The sequence below is a fragment of the Chrysoperla carnea genome, chromosome 2 (assembly GCF_905475395.1).
Source record: "Chrysoperla carnea chromosome 2, inChrCarn1.1, whole genome shotgun sequence".
In the NCBI taxonomy this organism is placed as follows: Eukaryota; Metazoa; Arthropoda; class Insecta; order Neuroptera; family Chrysopidae; genus Chrysoperla; species Chrysoperla carnea.
In genome coordinates, this window is record NC_058338.1 from 91,065,738 (window position 1) to 91,086,773 (window position 21,036).

General features: G+C 29.7%; 2 protein-coding genes across 3 annotated transcripts; both read left to right on the top strand.

The window, feature by feature from the left end:
- Positions 1 to 1,448: 1,448 nt before the first annotated feature.
- LOC123293039 (GRIP and coiled-coil domain-containing protein 2) lies at positions 1,449 to 14,343 on the top strand. The gene is made up of 12 exons (XM_044873755.1): positions 1,449 to 2,704; positions 3,753 to 4,242; positions 4,306 to 7,127; positions 8,003 to 8,217; positions 9,255 to 9,374; positions 9,483 to 10,019; positions 10,524 to 10,735; positions 12,119 to 12,527; positions 12,707 to 12,896; positions 12,984 to 13,129; positions 13,355 to 13,463; positions 14,236 to 14,343. Exons 1-12 carry the CDS (start codon positions 1,594 to 1,596, stop codon positions 14,304 to 14,306), a joined length of 6,432 nt encoding a protein of 2,143 aa, XP_044729690.1. The 5' UTR covers positions 1,449 to 1,593; the 3' UTR covers positions 14,307 to 14,343.
- Positions 14,344 to 16,832: 2,489 nt separating this feature from the next.
- LOC123291898 (elongation factor 1-alpha) lies at positions 16,833 to 20,771 on the top strand. Of its 2 annotated transcripts, none has more exons than XM_044872348.1 (3): positions 16,833 to 16,944; positions 17,730 to 18,521; positions 19,843 to 20,771. In XM_044872348.1, the coding sequence occupies exons 2-3, from the start codon at positions 17,769 to 17,771 to the stop codon at positions 20,473 to 20,475; spliced, it is 1,386 nt and encodes a 461-aa protein (XP_044728283.1). In that variant the 5' UTR covers positions 16,833 to 16,944; positions 17,730 to 17,768; the 3' UTR covers positions 20,476 to 20,771. The 2 variants fall into 2 exon arrangements, with proteins under 2 accessions (XP_044728283.1, XP_044728284.1); XM_044872349.1 differs by having other exon boundaries at positions 16,847 to 16,871.
- The last annotated feature ends 265 nt before the right edge of the window (positions 20,772 to 21,036 follow it).

Genomic DNA, 21,036 nt, shown 5'->3' on the forward strand with positions numbered 1-21,036 from the left:
TTAAAAATTACTTAAAATCAGAGAAACAAATCATTAAAGATCAACTTTCTAAACTAAGTTTGTTAAATAAGAAGGTTAAATTTTATTGGATTCCCGCACATACAGGAATTAAATATAACGAAGCAGTTGATAAAGCAGCTAAAGAAAGTGCAGTAGATGGTATCGATTCACAAATACTTATTCCAGCCTCTGATCTGAAAGCCATTTGGAAGGTTAAAATTAAAAATAAATTTAACCTCTGGTACAAGAACATGGGTAAAGAAAAAGGAAAAAAATACTCCAGTAAGTACTGGTCAGAAGGCGCAGCTCCGTGGTTTAAAAATTTTAAATTTCGAAGAAAGTCAATAGTTTCTCTAAATAGATTAAGAAGTGAGCATATCTCTCTAGCGAGTAGTTTATTAGATTCAACATTGTAAATTCAGATCAATGTCCTTGTGGTGAGGCAATTGAGGACCCAAAACCAGGTTTTTTGGCAGTGTAAATTGTATGAAAAAGTTAGAGAATCTCTAATTAGTGATCTCATAAAAGTTAAATTCTTTCCATCTCACAATATCGAATCCTTTCTAAGTGAAATGAATCCTAGCTCTGTAATTTCTATCGCTAAGTTTATTAATTAAATTGATTTTAATATCTAATATTAAGTATATTATTATTTTGTTTTCTATAATGTATATATAAAAGCTAGTGCCTTTCACGTGATTTTTCACGTAAATGAATACTTCAAATTTAGTACGTAAGAAAAATTATAACTCTGTTTTTTCTCGAGAGGGAGCGTAGGATACAAGAATTTTGTGTTCCATGTATTAACGGCAGAGTGAGCTATTAGCTCAAGCCATTTATATTATCTAATAAAAAAAAAAAAAACTTTTAAAAGAAGTACTCAGTCAGGATTGTGATTTGGAAATAATCTGCTTCAACTGAATCCGTCTGTACTTTCGAGAATTGAATGTGTTTTGGCGCCTGCCTTGAGCCCAATTTCATGTCGTATTCATCGCAGATTTCGTTAAGATATTTTTAAACTTTTACGAATTCTTCTCTAGCATTTCCTCTTCTTCCAATCAAAATCTGCTTCACAGCATCAGGCAGTTTGATAGCATCCTAGTTTAGGACTATGTTGTTTGCTCAAATTTACTTGGAGAGATTCTCAATGGGAGGGCCCGTGCGCATGGGCCTGTTCAAAGTAGCAAGAGTAAGATAAAGATCTAAACAAGTTGTTAGAAAACGATAGAGAAGTTCACATCAAGCACTCTTTGCTACACTAACGGTATTCTGGTCAATTTTAGAACTGTTATTTTTGACACTTTCTTTACTATTAACTTCTTTTTAAGACAGTTCTCCGTATCTCTACCCTCCATTGATTTACAAATTACTAAGTACGTACCATTTTTCTGTCGGTAAAATCGGTATTCTTTCATGGTATCATGGTATTTATTAGTATTTGACGTGACAGTTGTGATTGTAGTAGAATTCTTATCAAATTTATAAAATGTCATAATTTCTAAATCTTAAATAATTCTATTATGTAGTTAATTTAGTACATTCTACATTTATAAATATATATCCTATACTATTGATTAAAAACACACGAAAACCATGGAGTCTACAGACAATGAACCTGGTGAAGGTGCCACGGGAAAAAAATTATCCCTTGAAGATATGTCCAAAGAAGAATTAATCAAAAAGTGTAAAAGTATTCTATTTCTCACACAAAAAGCAAAACAATCTAAGGAAGAGTTGGCCAATGAAAATGTTAAGTTAAAACGTGAATTAACTACTACTAAAGAAATGGTTAATTCATTGTTAGAACAAAAAATGGAAACAGCTCAAAAACTTGAAAAATTTAAACTTCTAAATAAAAAATATACCGATTTGGAGAATAAAAATGAAAGTTTAGAACGGCAGATAACACGTTTAACAACGGAAAATAACGATTTATTAAATCATTTAGAAAAAGTGGAAAATCAAATTGTGAATTTAACTGAAATTGGTATCGATCAACGTAATAAATTGTTTAAGTTATTAAAAAGGAATGATAATAAATCTGATGAAAATGTGAATTTTCCTACAGAACATGCAAATGTTAGTCAAGAAGAGTTAAAAACAATGTTAACGATAAGTTTAGAAGAAATTAAAACTGTTCGACAAGATCGTGATCATTTAAAAGCACAAATAATCGATTACGAACAACAATTAAATCAATTCAATGATTTAACTTCACAATTAACTGAAAAAGATCAACAGATTGGAAAATTAACTGAAAATTTGAATGCGTTAAAAGTGAGTAGTTTAGAATATCAAGAGAAAGAAAATAATTTAAAATGTGAAATAGAAAAATTAAAATATGGTGCATCAACTAATCAAAATACGGAAATTAAAAATTTACAAGAACGTTTAAATACGTTAAATAATGAATTAGTGTTATCGAACGAGAAATGTAATCAATTACAAAGTTTAAAAGATAAGTTTATTGAAAGTGAAAAACAAATTGAAAATCTAACGAAAGAAATTGATGTGTTGAAATCGACAGAAAATGAAAATGTACCACGAAAAGTATTCGATGAAATGATGGAAGTTAATGAAAAATATAAAGAAAAAATTATTTTGTATCGAACAAAATTAAAGAAGTTAGCAAGTGCGTTAAAAGAATTAAAAGAAACGAAACAGAATTTGTTAGAAACTGTTAAAGATTGTAATACATGTATTGGTAAGTGTTTTAAAAATTTGGAAAACCTTTAATCGAGTCATTTGTTCTTATTCCATGAAGATTAAATACATAATTCCCTAGATATCGTCTTGATAAATCCCATTCGAATGAACTGGATTATAGTGACTTTTAGGTCTTAATTACTGGGTGTCTAGCGGTCATTGAAAGCCTGGAATTGTCCTTGATTTTAAATTTTTTCTTGATAATGTGTATTTTTTTTTATCTCGGTCAAATAGCATTTTGAAACTTCGTAAAAATATCTCTTTTATCCGGTCATCTCCGGCCAATGGTTAAGAAAAACCATTTCAAATCGTTCAATCATTTTTCGAATCATTTTTAATAATTCTAAATCGTCGATGGTACTAGAAATTCATTGAAAATTCATCGATATAGAACGATTTAAATTTTTGCTACGTTTTAAACGGTAACCTATAGTTTTTCACCGAACCATACGAAACGATTCAAAATGATTTCTTTTCAAAACATCTCGAAAGCAGACAAACCATTTAGCGATTTACAATCATTCAAAATTATTAAAATTTAATGGTTTTGAATTGTTTTAAATGGCTTTTTTTATGGGGAGCTGGTGACAGTTTTTAAATCATCATTTGAGTAAGGTTGAGAACATATTTTTTGACACACAGTGTCCGTCCGCAGGTCCTGAAACATCGCAAAAAATTTCTAATGTACAATTTGATCAAAGACGAAACTTATTTTTATCGATTAATTAAAGTCAAAGAAATGGGAAAATATAAATTCATTCGAAAAAAATGTCTTCCCACCTCAAGGACTCGAAAGACCGCCCGACTATCTAAAAAGAAGTTGATATATGCTCTGCTATAACCTTTCGAGTTACAGATCTGCGCACCTCTAAGTATGGATTGAAAAAACATCACATATGGATCAAGAAGGATCGAGTACTTTTATTTAACTGTACATTTTTAGTGCTGATACAAAAACTGAAAGATCGAAATTTGGCAATTTAAGCGTGTTGCTCTAAAATTGATTAATGTACTTACATACAATTTAATTGGTTATTCTTTTGCAGGTACCTGGAAAATTGAAATAGCGAATGTATTAAAAGCAATCGCTGATATTTCAGACTCAACAAATGTATCAGATAATTCAAATCAACATTTATCAAATTTAATATCACAAAATAAACAGCTACAAGCTGAAAAAGAAAGTTTACAAGCTGAAATCAACAATCTAAAACAGAAAATTCCACAACAAAGTCCCACTAAAGATGACACAATACAAAAACTAACGCATGCAAATCAATTATTACAAACGGGAAAATTAGGTTTATTCAAAACAATATCCAACTTACAAAGACGTGTCCTCGCGAATGAAAATCAAAATGAAACACCTCAAGGAAAACCAACTGAAAATTCGAAACAAATAACTGAAATTTTAGAGAAATTACAAAATCATACAGAATTAGAAGAGATTATTTTAAATGAAAAAACTTCGAAACATATTAATCTAACATCGAATCAATTTAAAAATGTTATTCGAGATATCATCGAAATTGTATCGTTAATTATAAACGTTGAAGATTTTAAAAACTTAGATAAGGATAATTTAAATATAATTTATAGTAAATTAAAATTAATTGAACCAATTTATACGATATTCGAAAATCGAATTACAACATTTGATGTATATCAAAAACACTGGAATATTCTAGAATCAAAATTACAAAATCTCGATCAATCTGAAACAATGGAAGAAATTCCGATTAACAATGAAATTGTTCCTGTGGAAATATCAAAAGTTTACGGATTGATAACTGAGATAAAATCTCGTTTAACAAGCAATCGACAACTTCATGATAAGGAAATGTTAGAAAAAAATATTAATGGTTTGTCGAATGAATTAAAATCGTTAAGTGATGAATTAGGTGGCTATCAGAAGAGCGAACAAGAGTTTAATGAAAAGTATGATACGTTACAAAAGAAATTTGAAACTATGTTTGATGAGAAAAAAACTATTGAGACAATTTACAACGAGCGTGTCCAAGAAATTGAATTTTTCAAACAAGTTAATGAAAATTTAAAGCAAGAAATTATTTTTGATCGAGAAACAATTACAAAATTAAAAAATCAAATTCATTCTTTGGAGGAGAAATCATTAAATCAAGATAACGAGATTCAACAGTTGAAAGTTGAATTGGAAAATTTCAAAAAAATTGAAAATGATCTACAAATGAAAATTAATTCAATTGAAATGGAATTAAAATCGGTGAATGAACAGAAAACAATGACGGAATTGTTATTGGAAAAAGAAAAACTTGTAAATTCAAATCTTAAAGAAGAGTTAGAAAAAGAACAAAATCTGTTAAAGATGTACAAAGATGAAAAGAATTCCGTAAATGAAGAAAAATTGATCATAAACGATTTGAATTTAAGAATTGATTCAATTGAAAAAGAATTAAAATCGGTACTTGAAGAAAAACTTAAATTGGAATCTAACATTAAAGAAAAAGAGGTTGAAATTGAAAATCTTAAGCAAGAGTTGGAAAAAGAGCAAAATTGTATAAAAAATTTGAAAGATGCAAAAGATGCTTTAAATACTGAAAAATTGTCTCAAGAAAATCAAGTGAAGGCGATCATAAACGACTTGAATGTAGAAATTGAAAAATTAAAACAACAATTTGAACAAGAAAAAGAAAATAGCGCGGCGTTAAAATTAAAAATAGTCTCAATTGAAAATGAATTAAAGTCGATACTTGAAGAAAAACTTAAATTGGAGTCTGAAAAAGGGGTTGAAATTGAAAATCTTAAGCAAGAGTTAGAAAAAGAGCAAAATTGTATAAAAAATTTGAAAGATGAAAAAGATGCTTTAAATACAGAAAAATTGTCTCAAGAAAATAAAGTTAAGACGATCATAAACGACTTGAATGTTGAAATGGAACAGTTAAAACAACAGCTTGAACAAGAAAAAGAAAATAACATGAAATTGAAAAACGAATTAAAGTTGGCGCTTGAAATTAAACTAAAAATGGAATCTACAATTAATAAAAAATGTGTTGAAAATGAAAACCTTAAACAAGAGTTGGAAAAGGAACAAAATTTAATAAAACGATTAAAAGAAGAAAAGGATTCTATAAATACTGAAAAATCATCACAAGAAAATCAAATTAAGGCGACTATAAACGACTTGAATGTTGAAATTGAAAAATTAACGCAGCAGCTTGATCATGAAAAAGAAAATAACGCGGCGTTAAAATCGAAAATTGATTCAATTCAAACAGAATTGAAATCAGTGCATGAAGAAAAGACGAAAATCGAATCTGAAAAGGAAAATTTCAAACAAAAGTTTGAAAAACAAAAAAATCTTATCAAGAAATTAAAAGATGAAAAAAGTACCGAAGAAAATCAAATAAAATCAACCATAAATGATTTGAATATTGAAATTGAAAAATTAAATCAACAACTGAATCATAAAAAGACGGAAAATGAAGATTTAAAAGCTAAAATAGTTTCAATTGAGGCAGATATGAATGGAAAGGATGCTTCAGTGGATTCAATAATTCATAAATTAACCACCGAAAATGAGAATTTAACACAAAAATTGGTTGCAGAAGTTGAAATCAAGGAAACATTGAATAATGAAAAACAATTAATCGATTCAACATACAATGAACTTAAATTGAATTATGAAGAATTAATTCAAAAGTTAAGTAACGAAAAAGAAATTAATAAAACACTTAACGAAAGAATTAATTTAATTGAACAAGAATTGCAAACAGTCAATGAAAAAGCCACCGCCGATAAAGATCATGCTATCAAAGAAACGGAATCATTAAAATCAGAAATAGATTCTTTAACAAAAGAATTAACTTTAATCAAGGATGAAAATGATAAATTAAATGAAAGCGTATTATCACAAAAATCTCAAAACGAGACACAATTATTAGAATTACAAGAAAAATATTCCGAAAATAGTGAAATAATAAATGAATTGAATCAAAAATTAGAATTACAAAATTATATTGAAAATGAAATCGATGTTTTAAAAAAAGAAAATGCCGAATTAAAACAAATTTTAGAAAAAGGTCATGGTAATTTAGATGAAATTAAATCACAAAAAATTATTATTGATGAATTAAAAAAATCAAATATACAATTTACGGATGATATTAATCGTTTACAAAAAGAAAATCAAGAGTTAAGTACACAAAATGGTTTATTAAAAACGGAAAATACAGAGGTTATTAAAGAAATGCAAGATATGGTCCAAGAATTAAAGATTCGTGGTGAAAATTTATCAAAATTACAAAATTCACAGCTAGATTCACAATTGAAATTGGAAAAATTGAATATTGAACATGATAAATGTTTGAAAGAATTATCTGAGAAAGAGAAAATTATTCATGAATTACAAGAGGAGTTAGAAAAAACTAAAGATAAATTATTAGGTAAGTACTCTGTCTAATCTGGATAAACGTGAAAATTCTATATATGAGAATAATTGCTAGCTTCCATTATTTTAATCCTCGAAAACATCTTTAATTTAAAAACCTATATGTGACAACACCTTTTTAACAACAAAGGCTACTGTCGCGCCGACTACATATGAGACTGTCTTTGGCCTTCCATTTTTAACCCCCTTAAGAGGTTATATACTGTTAGAATTTTCAAAGAATCGATTTTTGCATTTCCGGAATGTACATATATTTAAGTATATTTTCTGAAAATTTCAAATTGATCCGATAAATATTCACGAAGATAAACGCATAAAAAAAAATTAAACAGATTGTAAAAGTCTTTTGAAGATTTCTCCGAAACGACTCGACCGATCGGTTTTGAATTTTTTCACAATGTTCTTAGATATTTTCCCCAGGTATTAATCGAAGGGATAAGATTTCTGAAAATTATTTCGATATTTTAGACCACTTTTTGTTGTTTTAAGCCACCATTTTGTCAAAAATCATAATTTTGACTATTCTTACGATTAATACCTGTATCACTGCCGGACACCTTTTTTGGAGAAACTCCAGGAGATCGCCTACAGAAGCAATACCATATCAAATTTTTGAAATCAAACAACGGGATCTTAAAATTAAACTAATGGTCTATTTAAAAAACTCTTAAAAACGTGTTTTTTGCGCTCGCATCTGGATATATCCCCTTAAAACGAAGAACCTCTACAAGAAACCATTTAAGTCAAAAGTAGTTAAACTTCTGTAAGCGTGAAATACCTGGTTCCTCAAACTTTCGCTTTTTCAGGTTTGGCTCTATCGACTAGTTTGAAAGATTACACAGAAAGATTCTGAGTTACTTTTTTTTACAGATGATTCTTTGTCAACGTCAACAATATCCAGAACAGAAGATGTTAATAGATTTGCTGAAATCGAAGGTACTTGGGAGGAACGATACAACAAATTAAAGCATTTGGCTATCAAATTAAAAAAGAAAATAAGTTTCTTGAATGATGAACTACAGGCTTTAGGTACAAAAAAATCAAAATTAGAAGAAATTGTGGCTGAACAAAATATAGAAATTGAGGTAAGTAATGAATAGAAATAATTACCGGAGTAATCTTATATGTTAACTGGGAGTTGCAACCCCGCCAACTGGCGATAGTAATTCTTTCCGACGCTTCTTCCTTTGTAAGCCTCCTTTCTATTTGTGACAGCTACTGAAATATTCACAACAGGTCCAATACTTCAGCGTACCTGCCTCTCATATATAAAATGGTTGCAACGATATCGCTTTTTTGAAATGCCTCCGGTAGTGCTCTGACCTTCTGTCCAAGCACTTTCGAAACACCATTTAGAAAAGATCAATAGAACTGATCGTTTGATTTGACCTTTGGTTACAGCTATATCGAGAGTAGTACAACGTATTTACTATAGAGATGATACCATAGAACTGCATAGACATAGGAAACCCAATAAATGAATTATTGACCACAGAGAGAGCAGTAGACAGAGACAGAAATTGTAGGCGTTTAAGAGAGACGAATCAAAGGTAGCACAAGACTGCCGTACGTTCTTAAATGAGCTGGCGGAACAAATGAATGTAAACCTGGTATGGGTACCGGACGCAGAGACAATCCAGGAAATTGTTAAGCCGACGAGCTTGCTAGAGAAATGGTACAATGCTGTCGGACAAAACAATGTTCCGTTCGGGAACATCTTAAAAAGTGCCAATCTTAGATAGAAGAAGTGTCTCTTCCAAAGGTCTCTGTTAGCAAAGTTGTTGCGACTACTACAGGACACTGGTTGGATGTCAGGCATACTGAACGCCTGGATCACGGACTACTGCAAGAGCTATCACAGTGGAGAGGAAGAGGAGATAATGTCTCTTTTCTCTGTCACTGCCTAGCTCTTGCCATGGGGAGATGGACTTACTTGAACCAGTATCACAACGGATCCTATGGTCTAAGTGTGTCCCACCGCAAGACCTAAGAAAGAAGAAGACAGATATACGCCCCTACTTATCTGTCTCTCGCTACTGCGATCAACCGTTTGGGCGACGACTTTGCAGCTCTATGGTATTAACTTTATGGCATTTGCTAACAAAATTTTATTAACTTTTAGAATTTGAAAAAAGAATTAAAAGAAACCCAAAACGAAAAAGTAACAACACTAAACTTACAAAATAATCCAGATTTACAGAAACTAAGTCAAGAAATCGAAACATTAAATAAAGATAAACAATCAACGAAAAATATTATTAAAGAATTTAAAAATGAAATAAAAATATTAAAAAAAGATCATGATAATGATTTAATACAAATTAAAGAACTTGAAAATAAATTACATAATTATGAATTGGAATTAAAAAATAAAGAGAAACAATTACAAGATGAAATTACAAAACATAAACAAACAAAAGATCAATTAATTAAATCAAATAAAGAATGTAAAAAAAAATCAGTGCTCAGTTTAGAAATGGAAGATTATGAGCGTTCTTTAAAAGATTTAAGTCAAAAGTTAAAAGATAAACAACAACAAATCACCGATTTAGAAACAACAATTGATACACATTCTGATACGATCAATACGTTACGTGAACAAATACGATCGTTAGATGATGCATTAACTGTTGAAAAGAATGAAATTGAACAATTAAAGGGGCAATTAAATGAGAATCGTATTAAAGTTAAAGAATCAGAAGAAATGTGTATTGAAAAAGATAAGCGTATTATGAATTTAGAAAATATGTTGGAGAAAGAGAAACGTACGTTAGAAGAGGTTAATGTACAATTGTCAAAAGTGATTGGAGAAAATCAAAAGTTTATGGTGAATCATAAAAATGAGAGGGATCAACTACGATCAATTATTCTTAGCCGGGAAGAAAAGGTAAGTTTTATTTCGAATTTATAAGCCGGAATGCATAGGAAAAGTTAGGAAACAGCACCGATTTTAATGAAACTTAAGACCCTTGATTAGGCCCTTAAGGAACATTCAGCCAACTTAACCTAGCCCCAGCAGAGGGTGCATATGTAGTCCAAATTTTTTTTGAAATGCTTATTTTAATATAAATTATAGCCCAAACTGTGTTCTAGGTACTTTTCGTTGGTGATTACGAATCCGATGTCAGATTACACGGATTCTATCACATCTTCCGAAAACCGTGCTATTTTTTGTCAAGAATTTCATTTTTTTGGCTCAAAACGGCAAACTAAATATTTATCGTCCAAACTAGTTCTAAGGGGTATAGATAACCTTGAAATCGACAAATTGATAAGAGATAAAAAAATACTTAAGTTATTCCTTATAAGAAAACTAAGAGTTTCTTTGAAAATCGAGTAGATTCAGCTAAAGTTATTTACCTACAATAATTGTTTTTTCATTCGATTTTAGATTCGAGAAATTACAGAAAATTTAGAATTAACCCAACAAGAAATGACTCGATTACATGAAGAGTTTGATAAATATAAAATTCGTGCAACGAATATTCTACGTCAAAATAAAGAAATTAATAGTCCATCACATGATTATCAACGTTTGAGTGAAGAAAGTATTGAACTTAAAATGCAAATTGAGACATTAAAAAGTCACAATTCAATCTTAAGGTATGTTTAAAATAAAGGATCAAAGGCGTATACAGTAGATCCGCGGTAATTCAGTCCCTATCTAATCCGCCATCCCTTGTAATCCGAAATATCTTTTCTGAAAACCAAGCGATACTGTTAACTTTCAAGTACCTCGTTTGTAAAACCGTGCAAGAATGTGAGAATTTAAAGCTATGATTTATTCGTTATAGGAGAGATCTTGGGAGATAAGTTATGCATTTAATGAGTGACCGCTCGTATTAACAATAATCTGAAAATGATCCAATAGTTACGGCTATTACGAACTTGTAGGTTCGCTCACGCGCATAAATTTAAAGACTTCACTTGCTGACTAAACTTGATTTTTTTCTATACCCTCATACGAACAGTTTGCGTCAGTTCCCGTAAAAATCGGTGGTCTACTTTTAAATTTCGAACTCAAAAGTGTTATTTTCTCAACTATTTTAAATTGAACTTTGACAGTTGTGTGTTTGAAGGCAAAATCATAGCTACCTACCATTTTGCGACACTTTCGGTATACTAACCTGTAATAAAAATAATAATGAGATTTCAGATATCGCATTTTCTTATAAAATTGCAGTCACATAAAAAGAAAAAAAATGCTATTTTTGAGATGTTTTTAAAACCAAAATTGTGATAGAAAAAAGTTTTTTACAAAAAAACTAATGTAAGAGTTTAAAAAACTACACTTTCGTTTTCAATGGGTGTTAGATTCCTTTGCTCTCATTATTTCAAGAGTTACAGTAATTTAAAATTAAAAGTGCATTCATTATTTCTAGGCAGATCAGATTAACCATACCGGAGCCCCCAGACATTGAAATTCTCAAGGCTTCTTTTCAGCCGTTTGAAGATCATGATCTCTTTTCAAGTTGATGAAGGGATGTGAATAAAATAAGATTCGAGTTATTTCCCGTTACGTTATGCACTCATATTATTAATTCCACTACCCGATATCATTTTCTCTCTATGAAACATTTTCAATTTTTTGTGTGTGCATATGGGGTCCCTAGACAGTTGCCTTCTTTGTCTAATGGTTAATCCGGACCTGTTTCCAATTTTAATATTATTTTTAGCATTCTCGGTTAGTTTGATCGTTCATTTTATTAACCCCCAAACCAAAAAAGGGGTGGTATTAGTTTAACCGCTATCTGTGTGTGTCTGTCTATCTGTGGCATCGTAGCTCCTAAACGAATGAACCCATGTTGATTTTTTTTGTTTCGTTTGAAAGGTAACTTAATGAAGAGAGTTCTTACATATGTTTCAAGTGCGAGTTTAGAGTTCCGTATCCGAAAAATTTGTCGGGGGTTTATTAAATTTTGTATTTTAATAATATTTCATTTCATTACGTTTAAATAATTCCTTTTTCTTCTTCAAAATTTTCAGTAATCAAATAAAATCCCTTGGATTAGAAAATGAAAAATTACAAGAAGAAAAATTAGAAGCAGAAAAGAAATATGAAGAATTATTATCAATGTTACAAACATTAAAGAAAGAACATGATGAATTAATTGAAACGAATATGAAACAAACATCAGAGCATAATGAAGCATTACGTGCACAGAAAATACGTAATGAAACATTATCACAATGTTATAAACAACAAATTACCGAATTAGAGGAGAAACATGTCAAAGAAATGCGTGAATTACAAAAGAAATTACATAAACAATCTACCGATTTAAGTCATAAACAATCAAGTCAATTAATTAATAAACCACCAGCATATTTAACGACGAAATCGAGTATCACTGAAGACGTTGATATTAATTTTATGAAACGTGAAGATGCTGAGGTAATTTTATTTTATTTTTAGTCCCCGAACCAAAAAGTTTGTTATAAGTTTGACCGTGTGTGTGTGTGCTTCTGTCTGTCTGTGGCCTAAATAGAAGAACCAATTTTTTTTTTCGGTTGATATGTAATTTAATGGAGAATGTTCTTAGCTAGCTTCTAATATAATTAATACTTTTGTAGGGATCGGAAAGTTTTGATTCAACGTCATTTGGATCACAACCAATTCCATTGGATCAATTATTATCCACTAATACACAAATTTCAAATGTTCCTCATAATGAAATAATACGTCCACAATCTCCTGGAACGGAATTACGAGCATGTAAAGAACAACTTAATCAACATAAGGCACAAGTTGTTCACTTAACTGGTGAGCCAAAAAAAATTCATATTTTTTAAGTGAAATTAACAACATTTTCACCGAATTTATTAAGGATATTTGTTTAATTATTTTCAGGTTTACTTTCTGATACTGAAAAAGATGTTGCTAAATTAAGTCAATTAAATGAAATTTTAAAAGAAGAAATTCGTCGACATCAACGCTCTGTCGAACGGGAACAACATGCCGAAAATTTAGAATATATGAAAAATGTTATTTTTAAAGTAAGTCTTATAAAAAAAATTACTAGGAAAATTTAAAAAAATGCAACTTTATAGTTAAATTTGGCTAAGTCATTTTATAAGGGCCTTTAGACTCCGAAGGTTGAGTTTTATTAATGTTGAGGCCTTTTATAGACTGAAAATATAGTCTGAATTATTGGCCCGAGAGTGGAAAGTTTCGATCAATTTTTTCTATTATATTTAATCGGTTTTTTGTTTTGTTTACAGTTTATAACATCAGGAAATGCTGATGAAAAATCTCACTTAATACCCGTACTGAATACAATTTTGAAACTTAGTCCAGATGAAACACAGAAACTTAACGCTGTTGCAAAAGGTATTATTAATTTTTATAAAGTCTATTATTAATTTTTATATTGCAGTTTTAGTACAATAAAATTAAATATTTATAAGGAAAAAAGTGTTGCCTCTTTCAAATTTGATATAGTTGTTTATTAGGTTGTAACTTTTTACCGTAAAATTGACTACTCAGAGAGAGGCTTGAACCTCTTTTTTGGGAGATTTAGAAAAAAATCAGTATTTTACAAATTACAAAAAAAAGTATGAAAACAGTAAAAAACTGAAACCAGTAATTGTACACATTTTTATTTTTTATTCGACTTACTAGCTTCGAAATTAACTGAGATAAGTTTTAAGATCGTGCATTTTTTATCTCTTATTTTTTGCTGTAGTCCACTTTATACTAAAAATGTTATATTTTCGGTTTGATTTATATACGCTATGCTTTAATCTTTCATATTTCGATCAATTTTTAACCTAGAAAGAAGATTAAAACTTTTTTTAAATCCCCCAAAATGGAGTTTAAGTAAACAACAACACCCCCCCCCCCCATGGTATTCGTTTTTTCGGTACGCAGTTTTTACAATCAATCGTATCAATCAACTGTACCAAATTTCAAAGATGCAACTGTTTTTTTTTTATTACCATGAATTTTTTTAATAATTTTATTTTACTATTTAAAGAAGCTATTTAATTGAGTTTTAGTTTGTAATATTACGTAATTATTTTTGTAATATTAGGTAATTAATATTACGCAATATTCGTAATATTGCGTAATTATATTCATAATTTATTTTTGTTTAATTTAGGAATCGATCCTGCAACTGGTCGTCCTGCATGGAGCGCTTATTTACCTTTACCAAAGTGGCCAGGAACATAATATTTATATAAATTTTAAGTAAAAATCATTCCTAATTGTATGCAATATTGTAAAAAAAATATTTAACTGTATTATAATTTAAACAAAAATTATTTAAAAAATAAAAAATTTTATATATATTTTAAGAACCATTTTTAATATATTTAATTGTATACCTTTTTTACAGCACATCGCCAGTTAGAAAAAGTTATAAATGGCTCGTAAAAAAGTTTAAATTAAAATTCGTCGCAGAAGTAAATATATTCTGCAATTCAAACGTGTTATCTCAATGGTCTACATGAGAGTTATTTTTTTCAGGAGATATATCATCGATAGAAGACTCGTGCTATTTTTAAAGTTCTTTCCAAAGAAACCCTATACGGTGTATGCATAGAATCTTGCGAATAAAATTGAAGAATGAAACTTTTTTAATCCACCCAATGGGGATGATGACAAAATTTTTTTAACATTTTAGGTGAAGAATTCTTCCTGCACGGACTTACTTGAAAATCTTAAATTTGTCGGCGACAAATTAACCAATCTAAGTGATAGATATATTAGATTTAAGGTCTCCAAACAACCCCCTATGGCATGAATGAACAAAAAAATCTAGTGTCAAAACTGCACTGAACTAATTTGAAATATGTATCAAGGTATATTAATTTTAGTCCTAAAGTTTGTAACGCTAATATTGATGATACGAACAAAATATTGGTATAGGTGTTAATAAAATCACTTAATTAATCCATTTCCGTTTGTTCTTCCGTCCATCCGTCTGTTTGTCAGCACGATAAGTCAAAAAAAAAAAATCTCGTGCTGAAATTTTTAAACCGTGTTCAGGAAATAAAAAGTGAGGTCGAGTTCATAAATGAGTAACAAAATTTATTTGGATCTTCCGTAAGAGATATAACAAAACCTTAAATTTAAATACTATTCCTTATAAAAAATCAACCAACTGTGAGGATGTAAATTAGGGCAAAAATTGAAAGAAGAGTTGAAAATTTGTAGGTAGCTTCAACTAGTGAGCTTTGTGAAAAAATTTCTAAAAACGAAAAATAAAAAATGTAGAAAAGACTTTCAAACCACTGACTATAATTTTAACAATTAACTCAGTCAATTGTTGGTTTTCACTTATTACTTTAAAATTCACAGTTATCATTAACCGATAAAAAATCTGATTAGAATGGATTACCGCATTTAAATTACTAGAATTGCGACATATTTTACAATAATTATTTCGCAATGTGTTTTAACTATTCGATGGAGTATTTCAAATCTTAGTACACTGAAAAAAAACATTTTCAAGAAATGTTAGAAGTTGTTACAATCTTGAAAAATAATAAATGAATGTTGTGTGTCTTGATAAAGCTTATCACAATCCTTAATTTGATTTTAATGATAAGGGATATCAATAATATGTTAATTTATTTATCTAATTAAATATCTCAAAACCTTATCGAAATCATCTCTCCCAAAATAAATAAGATTCTATAAAGATTTCCTTTTAATTAAAATCGATATGATAAATCAGTTTTCGATATTTATTGGCTAGAAAGGTGACGATGTAAGGCTTACGATTGAGGAGTTTTAATAAATTTGAAAAAGAACTATAAGCATAAGAAATACTTGTAATTCCTACTTCTCAGATTCTAGATTCAAAATTGCTTTTAATTTAGGAATAAAACTTTGATTTGAGACTGTGTTTTCGTGATTCGTGGACAACTGATATCCGAGCAGGTATTTGGAAATAGTCAATCTCCAGAAACAACCCAGCATGCCAAACCATAGTATACTGTTTCAGCGTCTACGTGAGAAGCTGGAAGAGGCAGTATGTCACTGGGGGAGGCAAAATGGTGTTGGAAGCAAGATAGGGCGAACATCTTAAAGATAATTAGTCCAGGGTCCCAGGCAGCAGTAACCTGCTTTCAGATAAATGCACAATAGAATAAGAGTGTGACATCAACCCCTGGCAAAAATAACATAGTAGCTAAGATAACAAGATATATGCAATGATGATGTCCAACTTCAAAAAGCAGGAGGAAAGGTTCATCGAATTTAAAATGCCTGTAAGCGACCGATTAGAATACCTATATCGATTAGGTAAACAATGATTCAAATCATCAACACATGAATATAATTAAAAATTAAGTAGAGTTAGTATATAATTGACAAAAGTTAATATTTTTCATTAATTAAATTAAATGCAAATAATTATATTAATAAAATTAAACAAATTAATCAAAATCGAAATTTTAAATAAAATAATTTATGCGGGAAAATTTTGAATTAAATAAGGTCATTAATATCCGGATGCATTCTGATTGGTTGAAACATAAACCATATTAATTATTTCAAATTGAAATAATTAATAAAAAAATAATACAATTGTAATAAAAATAGTTTTAATAAATTTTTTAGAATTAATTACACAATATTATTTAATAAATTTTCATAAATATATAAATATCGATAATCATATAATATTATGATCAATATCCTACCCCCACTGATAAAAAACATTGTTAGAACTCTGCGCATGAACTTTGAAATACCGAGTTCATCCTCTTTCTGCCGTGGTAACTGGAGGTGAGTGTGTGTTCTGTAGTTTCTACTAACAAATCATAAAATATCATTTTAATTCATCCATCATCAAATTCAGGTACTGTTTTATATTTGTTTAATTTTCAATAAATATTGTTAATATTGAAATATTTTTCGTATATTTTTATTCAATTTCAATTTATTGGTAAATACTTTTTCATGTTTGTAATGCCGGTTTTTCGCAAAATGGCACATGCATGATTTTTATCTTATTGAATTTTAGTATTAATTCTTTTTCTATAAAGGGTTGTACTTCAAATAAGATCAAAATCATATTAAATTCAGTTAATATTATTTTTATATTAGTTTTATTCGATATTTAATTAATGTCTGCCATATTTAAAGTAGTCTAGTCTGTTCAAGTCTTGTGTATTTGTCAGTGTTCGATAAAATTACCAGGCTTTGTATTCAATATTTTATTGATTTAAGTATGTCAGGAACTTTATTTATTTATTAATATTTATAAAAATCTCATTGTGGGGTTAAATTTATTATTTTAATCTAATTAAATTATTTTCTTTTTATTACAAAAAGACGTCATTGGGGAGTTAATATTTTTTCTTTTTTATACGTGAGTTTATGATTTTTTTAATTAGTTGTTAGGTGGAACTAAAAATTTGAACAGTATTGTGAAATCATCCTTCAGTTGAGTTTTATACTTCGAATTGAAAGGTAGATACCGTTTCCATTACACGTGGTGATTGGTGCCGACCATCTTGGTTTACTTAACATAAAAAAAAATCAACTTCATTTTTCAAAGCTTTCTAAAATCATTTCATTTATATTAAATTACTGTGTTTTTTTTTTGGGTTCGTTTTTTAATTTGGTTTATTGTTTTGTTAGTTTACAGTAAATAAAACAGCCGAACATTCCTAAATCAAAATGGGTAAAGAAAAGACACATATTAACATCGTCGTAATTGGCCACGTCGACTCTGGTAAATCAACAACCACTGGTCATTTAATCTACAAATGTGGTGGTATCGACAAACGTACAATCGAAAAGTTCGAAAAGGAAGCCCAAGAAATGGGTAAAGGTTCCTTCAAATATGCTTGGGTTTTGGACAAATTGAAAGCTGAACGTGAACGTGGTATCACCATCGATATTGCTTTATGGAAATTCGAAACAGCTAAATACTATGTAACCATTATTGATGCACCTGGTCACAGAGATTTCATTAAGAACATGATTACTGGTACATCTCAAGCTGATTGTGCTGTATTGATCGTAGCCGCTGGTACTGGTGAATTCGAAGCTGGTATCTCAAAGAATGGACAAACCCGTGAACACGCTTTACTCGCCTTCACATTGGGTGTGAAACAATTGATTGTTGGTGTTAACAAGATGGACTCAACTGAACCACCATACAGTGAATCCCGTTTCGAGGAAATCAAAAAAGAAGTATCATCATACATTAAGAAGATTGGTTACAATCCAGCTGCTGTTGCTTTCGTACCAATCTCTGGTTGGCACGGAGACAACATGTTGGAAGCATCCGACAAAATGCCATGGTTCAAGGGATGGGCTATTGAACGTAAAGAAGGTAAAGCTGATGGTAAATGTTTAATTGAAGCTTTGGATGCCATCTTACCACCATCAAGACCAACTGAAAAACCACTTCGTCTTCCTCTCCAGGTAAATATCAATCTACTATTTTTTTAACGTCATTTATTTTACTTACATACCATGATCAAAAACACTTTCACCATTATTTCATCAAATCTGTTCTTACCCAAAAAAGAAACTTTGCTATCTTTTACTATAATCGTACAAAGCTTTATAAAATTATTCTTGAAGCTGAATATTTCGTGAGATATAAGCTTCCAAAGTTATTAAAAACTTAGTCTTCTTACAATGATGGAATCACTAAAAATCTTGATTGAAACTTTCCAATTATATTGATGGGGGCGGGAGCTTTAAATGTTATAAAGTACTGAAGTTAGAAAATAAATATGTTTAAGGGGGGAGCCTTTTTACTTAAAAATCGTATAAAATAAACTTGACGAAAATTAAATCTCCATTTTATTATCTTATAATTTTTCAGTCACGTGCGAAAAAGAACCACGTGATTCTGGAAAAAATACGGATGTAGTTATCCCGTTATTTGAATGTTATCTATTTTCAAAGCTTTTCAAACTATTTACAGTTGTTTAAATATATATTTTTTCTAAAGCCTCTAGAATTCTCTTCATATATTAAAGAAGTCCACAAAAAAAAAAGAAGTCCATAAAAAATTGTAATTGAAATAATCTCTGCTCTAATTAATTTTCACTCTCGAGCATACATCAATAATCACGTGATCACTATTTTTAATTAGCGCATAAAAAATAGGTTCCTAGCGCAAGAGCTAAGTTAGTAAAGCGAATTCCCTCAGTAATTAAAAAAATATCACACTGCTGTCATTTTTAAAGAATTTTAATTTCGAAAGCGCATAGAAACAAAATCTTATTCTTTTTCATAAAAAATATCACACAAATCACCACCCCAACCCCTTGTTTATCATTCGATTTTTTTATTAACCATCTTGGAATTTCAAACCCCCTTCTTGATACCAAATTTTATTCAAACCGGACTTAAATTTCAACCGAATTGTATATATGCGAATAAATTTAAATGAAAATATGTAGACGTTATGATTTTCAAAGTTTAAAAATATCTAACGCGTTATTTGGAATATTTGAAATATCGATCTTAAAAGAAAACTATGAAAATTCATTTCACATTAATGCTTTTTAATGAATTCCATAAAAACTTAATAAATTAAGCTACAATTATTTTACGCGTGTTTGACTTGACCCCTCATGTGGCCTATTTTTTTTAATGATGAGATCTATTTTACTTGTGACCACGTGATCAATAGTAATGGCTTAATCTTTGCTGAAATATACTTCAGAAAATTCGAGGAAATTGTATTTAAATGTTCGAGAATAATAAATAGATTTTTCTTTTGTTATAGGATGTCTACAAAATAGGAGGTATTGGAACAGTACCAGTAGGTCGTGTTGAAACTGGTGTATTGAAACCAGGTATGGTTGTAGTATTCGCTCCAGCTGCACTTACTACTGAAGTAAAATCCGTTGAAATGCATCACGAAGCTTTACAAGAAGCCGTACCCGGTGACAATGTTGGTTTCAACGTTAAGAACGTATCAGTCAAAGAATTACGAAGAGGTTACGTAGCTGGTGACTCCAAGAACGCTCCACCACGAGGTGCTGCTGATTTTACCGCCCAAGTAATTGTACTCAACCATCCTGGTCAAATTAGCAACGGTTACACTCCAGTATTGGATTGTCACACCGCTCACATAGCATGTAAATTCGCTGAAATTAAAGAAAAATGTGACCGTCGTACTGGTAAAACAACTGAAGAAAATCCAAAATCAATCAAATCAGGTGATGCTGCTATCGTAAACTTAGTACCAACAAAACCATTGTGTGTTGAAGCTTTCCAAGAATTTCCACCACTTGGTCGTTTCGCTGTACGTGATATGAGACAAACCGTTGCTGTAGGTGTTATTAAATCTGTCAACTTTAAAGATGCCTCTGGTAAAGTAACAAAAGCCGCCGAAAAAGCCCAAAAGAAGAAATAACTAAGCACATCATTCAATATAGTTAACGTTGCCGCTTTCCTGCAATTGCTCTCACAGCATTGTTTTTTTCATCGTAAAGAATTTCGCAGGAAAAGTGCTTTCTTGATTTATATAAGGCAACTATAAACAATTATGAAATCTTTTGAAACCTTTTATGGTAGTTACACATTTATTAAAAATGGGGGATAGATTATAATTAATCTTTCAGTTTTAATTAAAAAATAAGAAGATGGCTTCAACGATCCACGATCTCCACAAGTGTGATGATGATGATGATGAAGAAGTTTTGTTTTTTTTTAAACAAGTGTGTCGTTGAAAAATTTAAAATGGAATGACTGAAATATTATATTTACGAATGGGAATTTAATTTAATAATTTTTTTATTTAAATTTGTGACCAGAATTAAGGTTTAATAGTTATTTATAATTGTTTATAGATTTTTATTTTCAATTAAAAAACTCTAAAACAAACAAAAAACAACAGAATTAGATTCATTTTTCATTCCTAACTATAAGTTTTTTTTGTTATTTTTTAGCAGCCTATACTATAATATATATATTT

What these genes read in the sequence shown, in the direction of transcription:
- LOC123291898 (XM_044872348.1), top strand. Translation starts at nt 17,769, where the DNA reads ATGGGTAAAGAAAAGACACATATTAACATCGTCGTAATTGGCCACGTC. An exon ending in CACTTCGTCTTCCTCTCCAG is followed by an intron (nt 18,522 to 19,842) that starts GTAAATATCAAT and finishes CTTTTGTTATAG; the next exon opens with GATGTCTACAAAATAGGAGG.
- LOC123293039 (XM_044873755.1), top strand. Translation starts at nt 1,594, where the DNA reads ATGGAGTCTACAGACAATGAACCTGGTGAAGGTGCCACGGGAAAAAAA. An exon ending in AGATTGTAATACATGTATTG is followed by an intron (nt 2,705 to 3,752) that starts GTAAGTGTTTTA and finishes ATTCTTTTGCAG; the next exon opens with GTACCTGGAAAATTGAAATA. An exon ending in TTCTTAGCCGGGAAGAAAAG is followed by an intron (nt 10,020 to 10,523) that starts GTAAGTTTTATT and finishes ATTCGATTTTAG; the next exon opens with ATTCGAGAAATTACAGAAAA.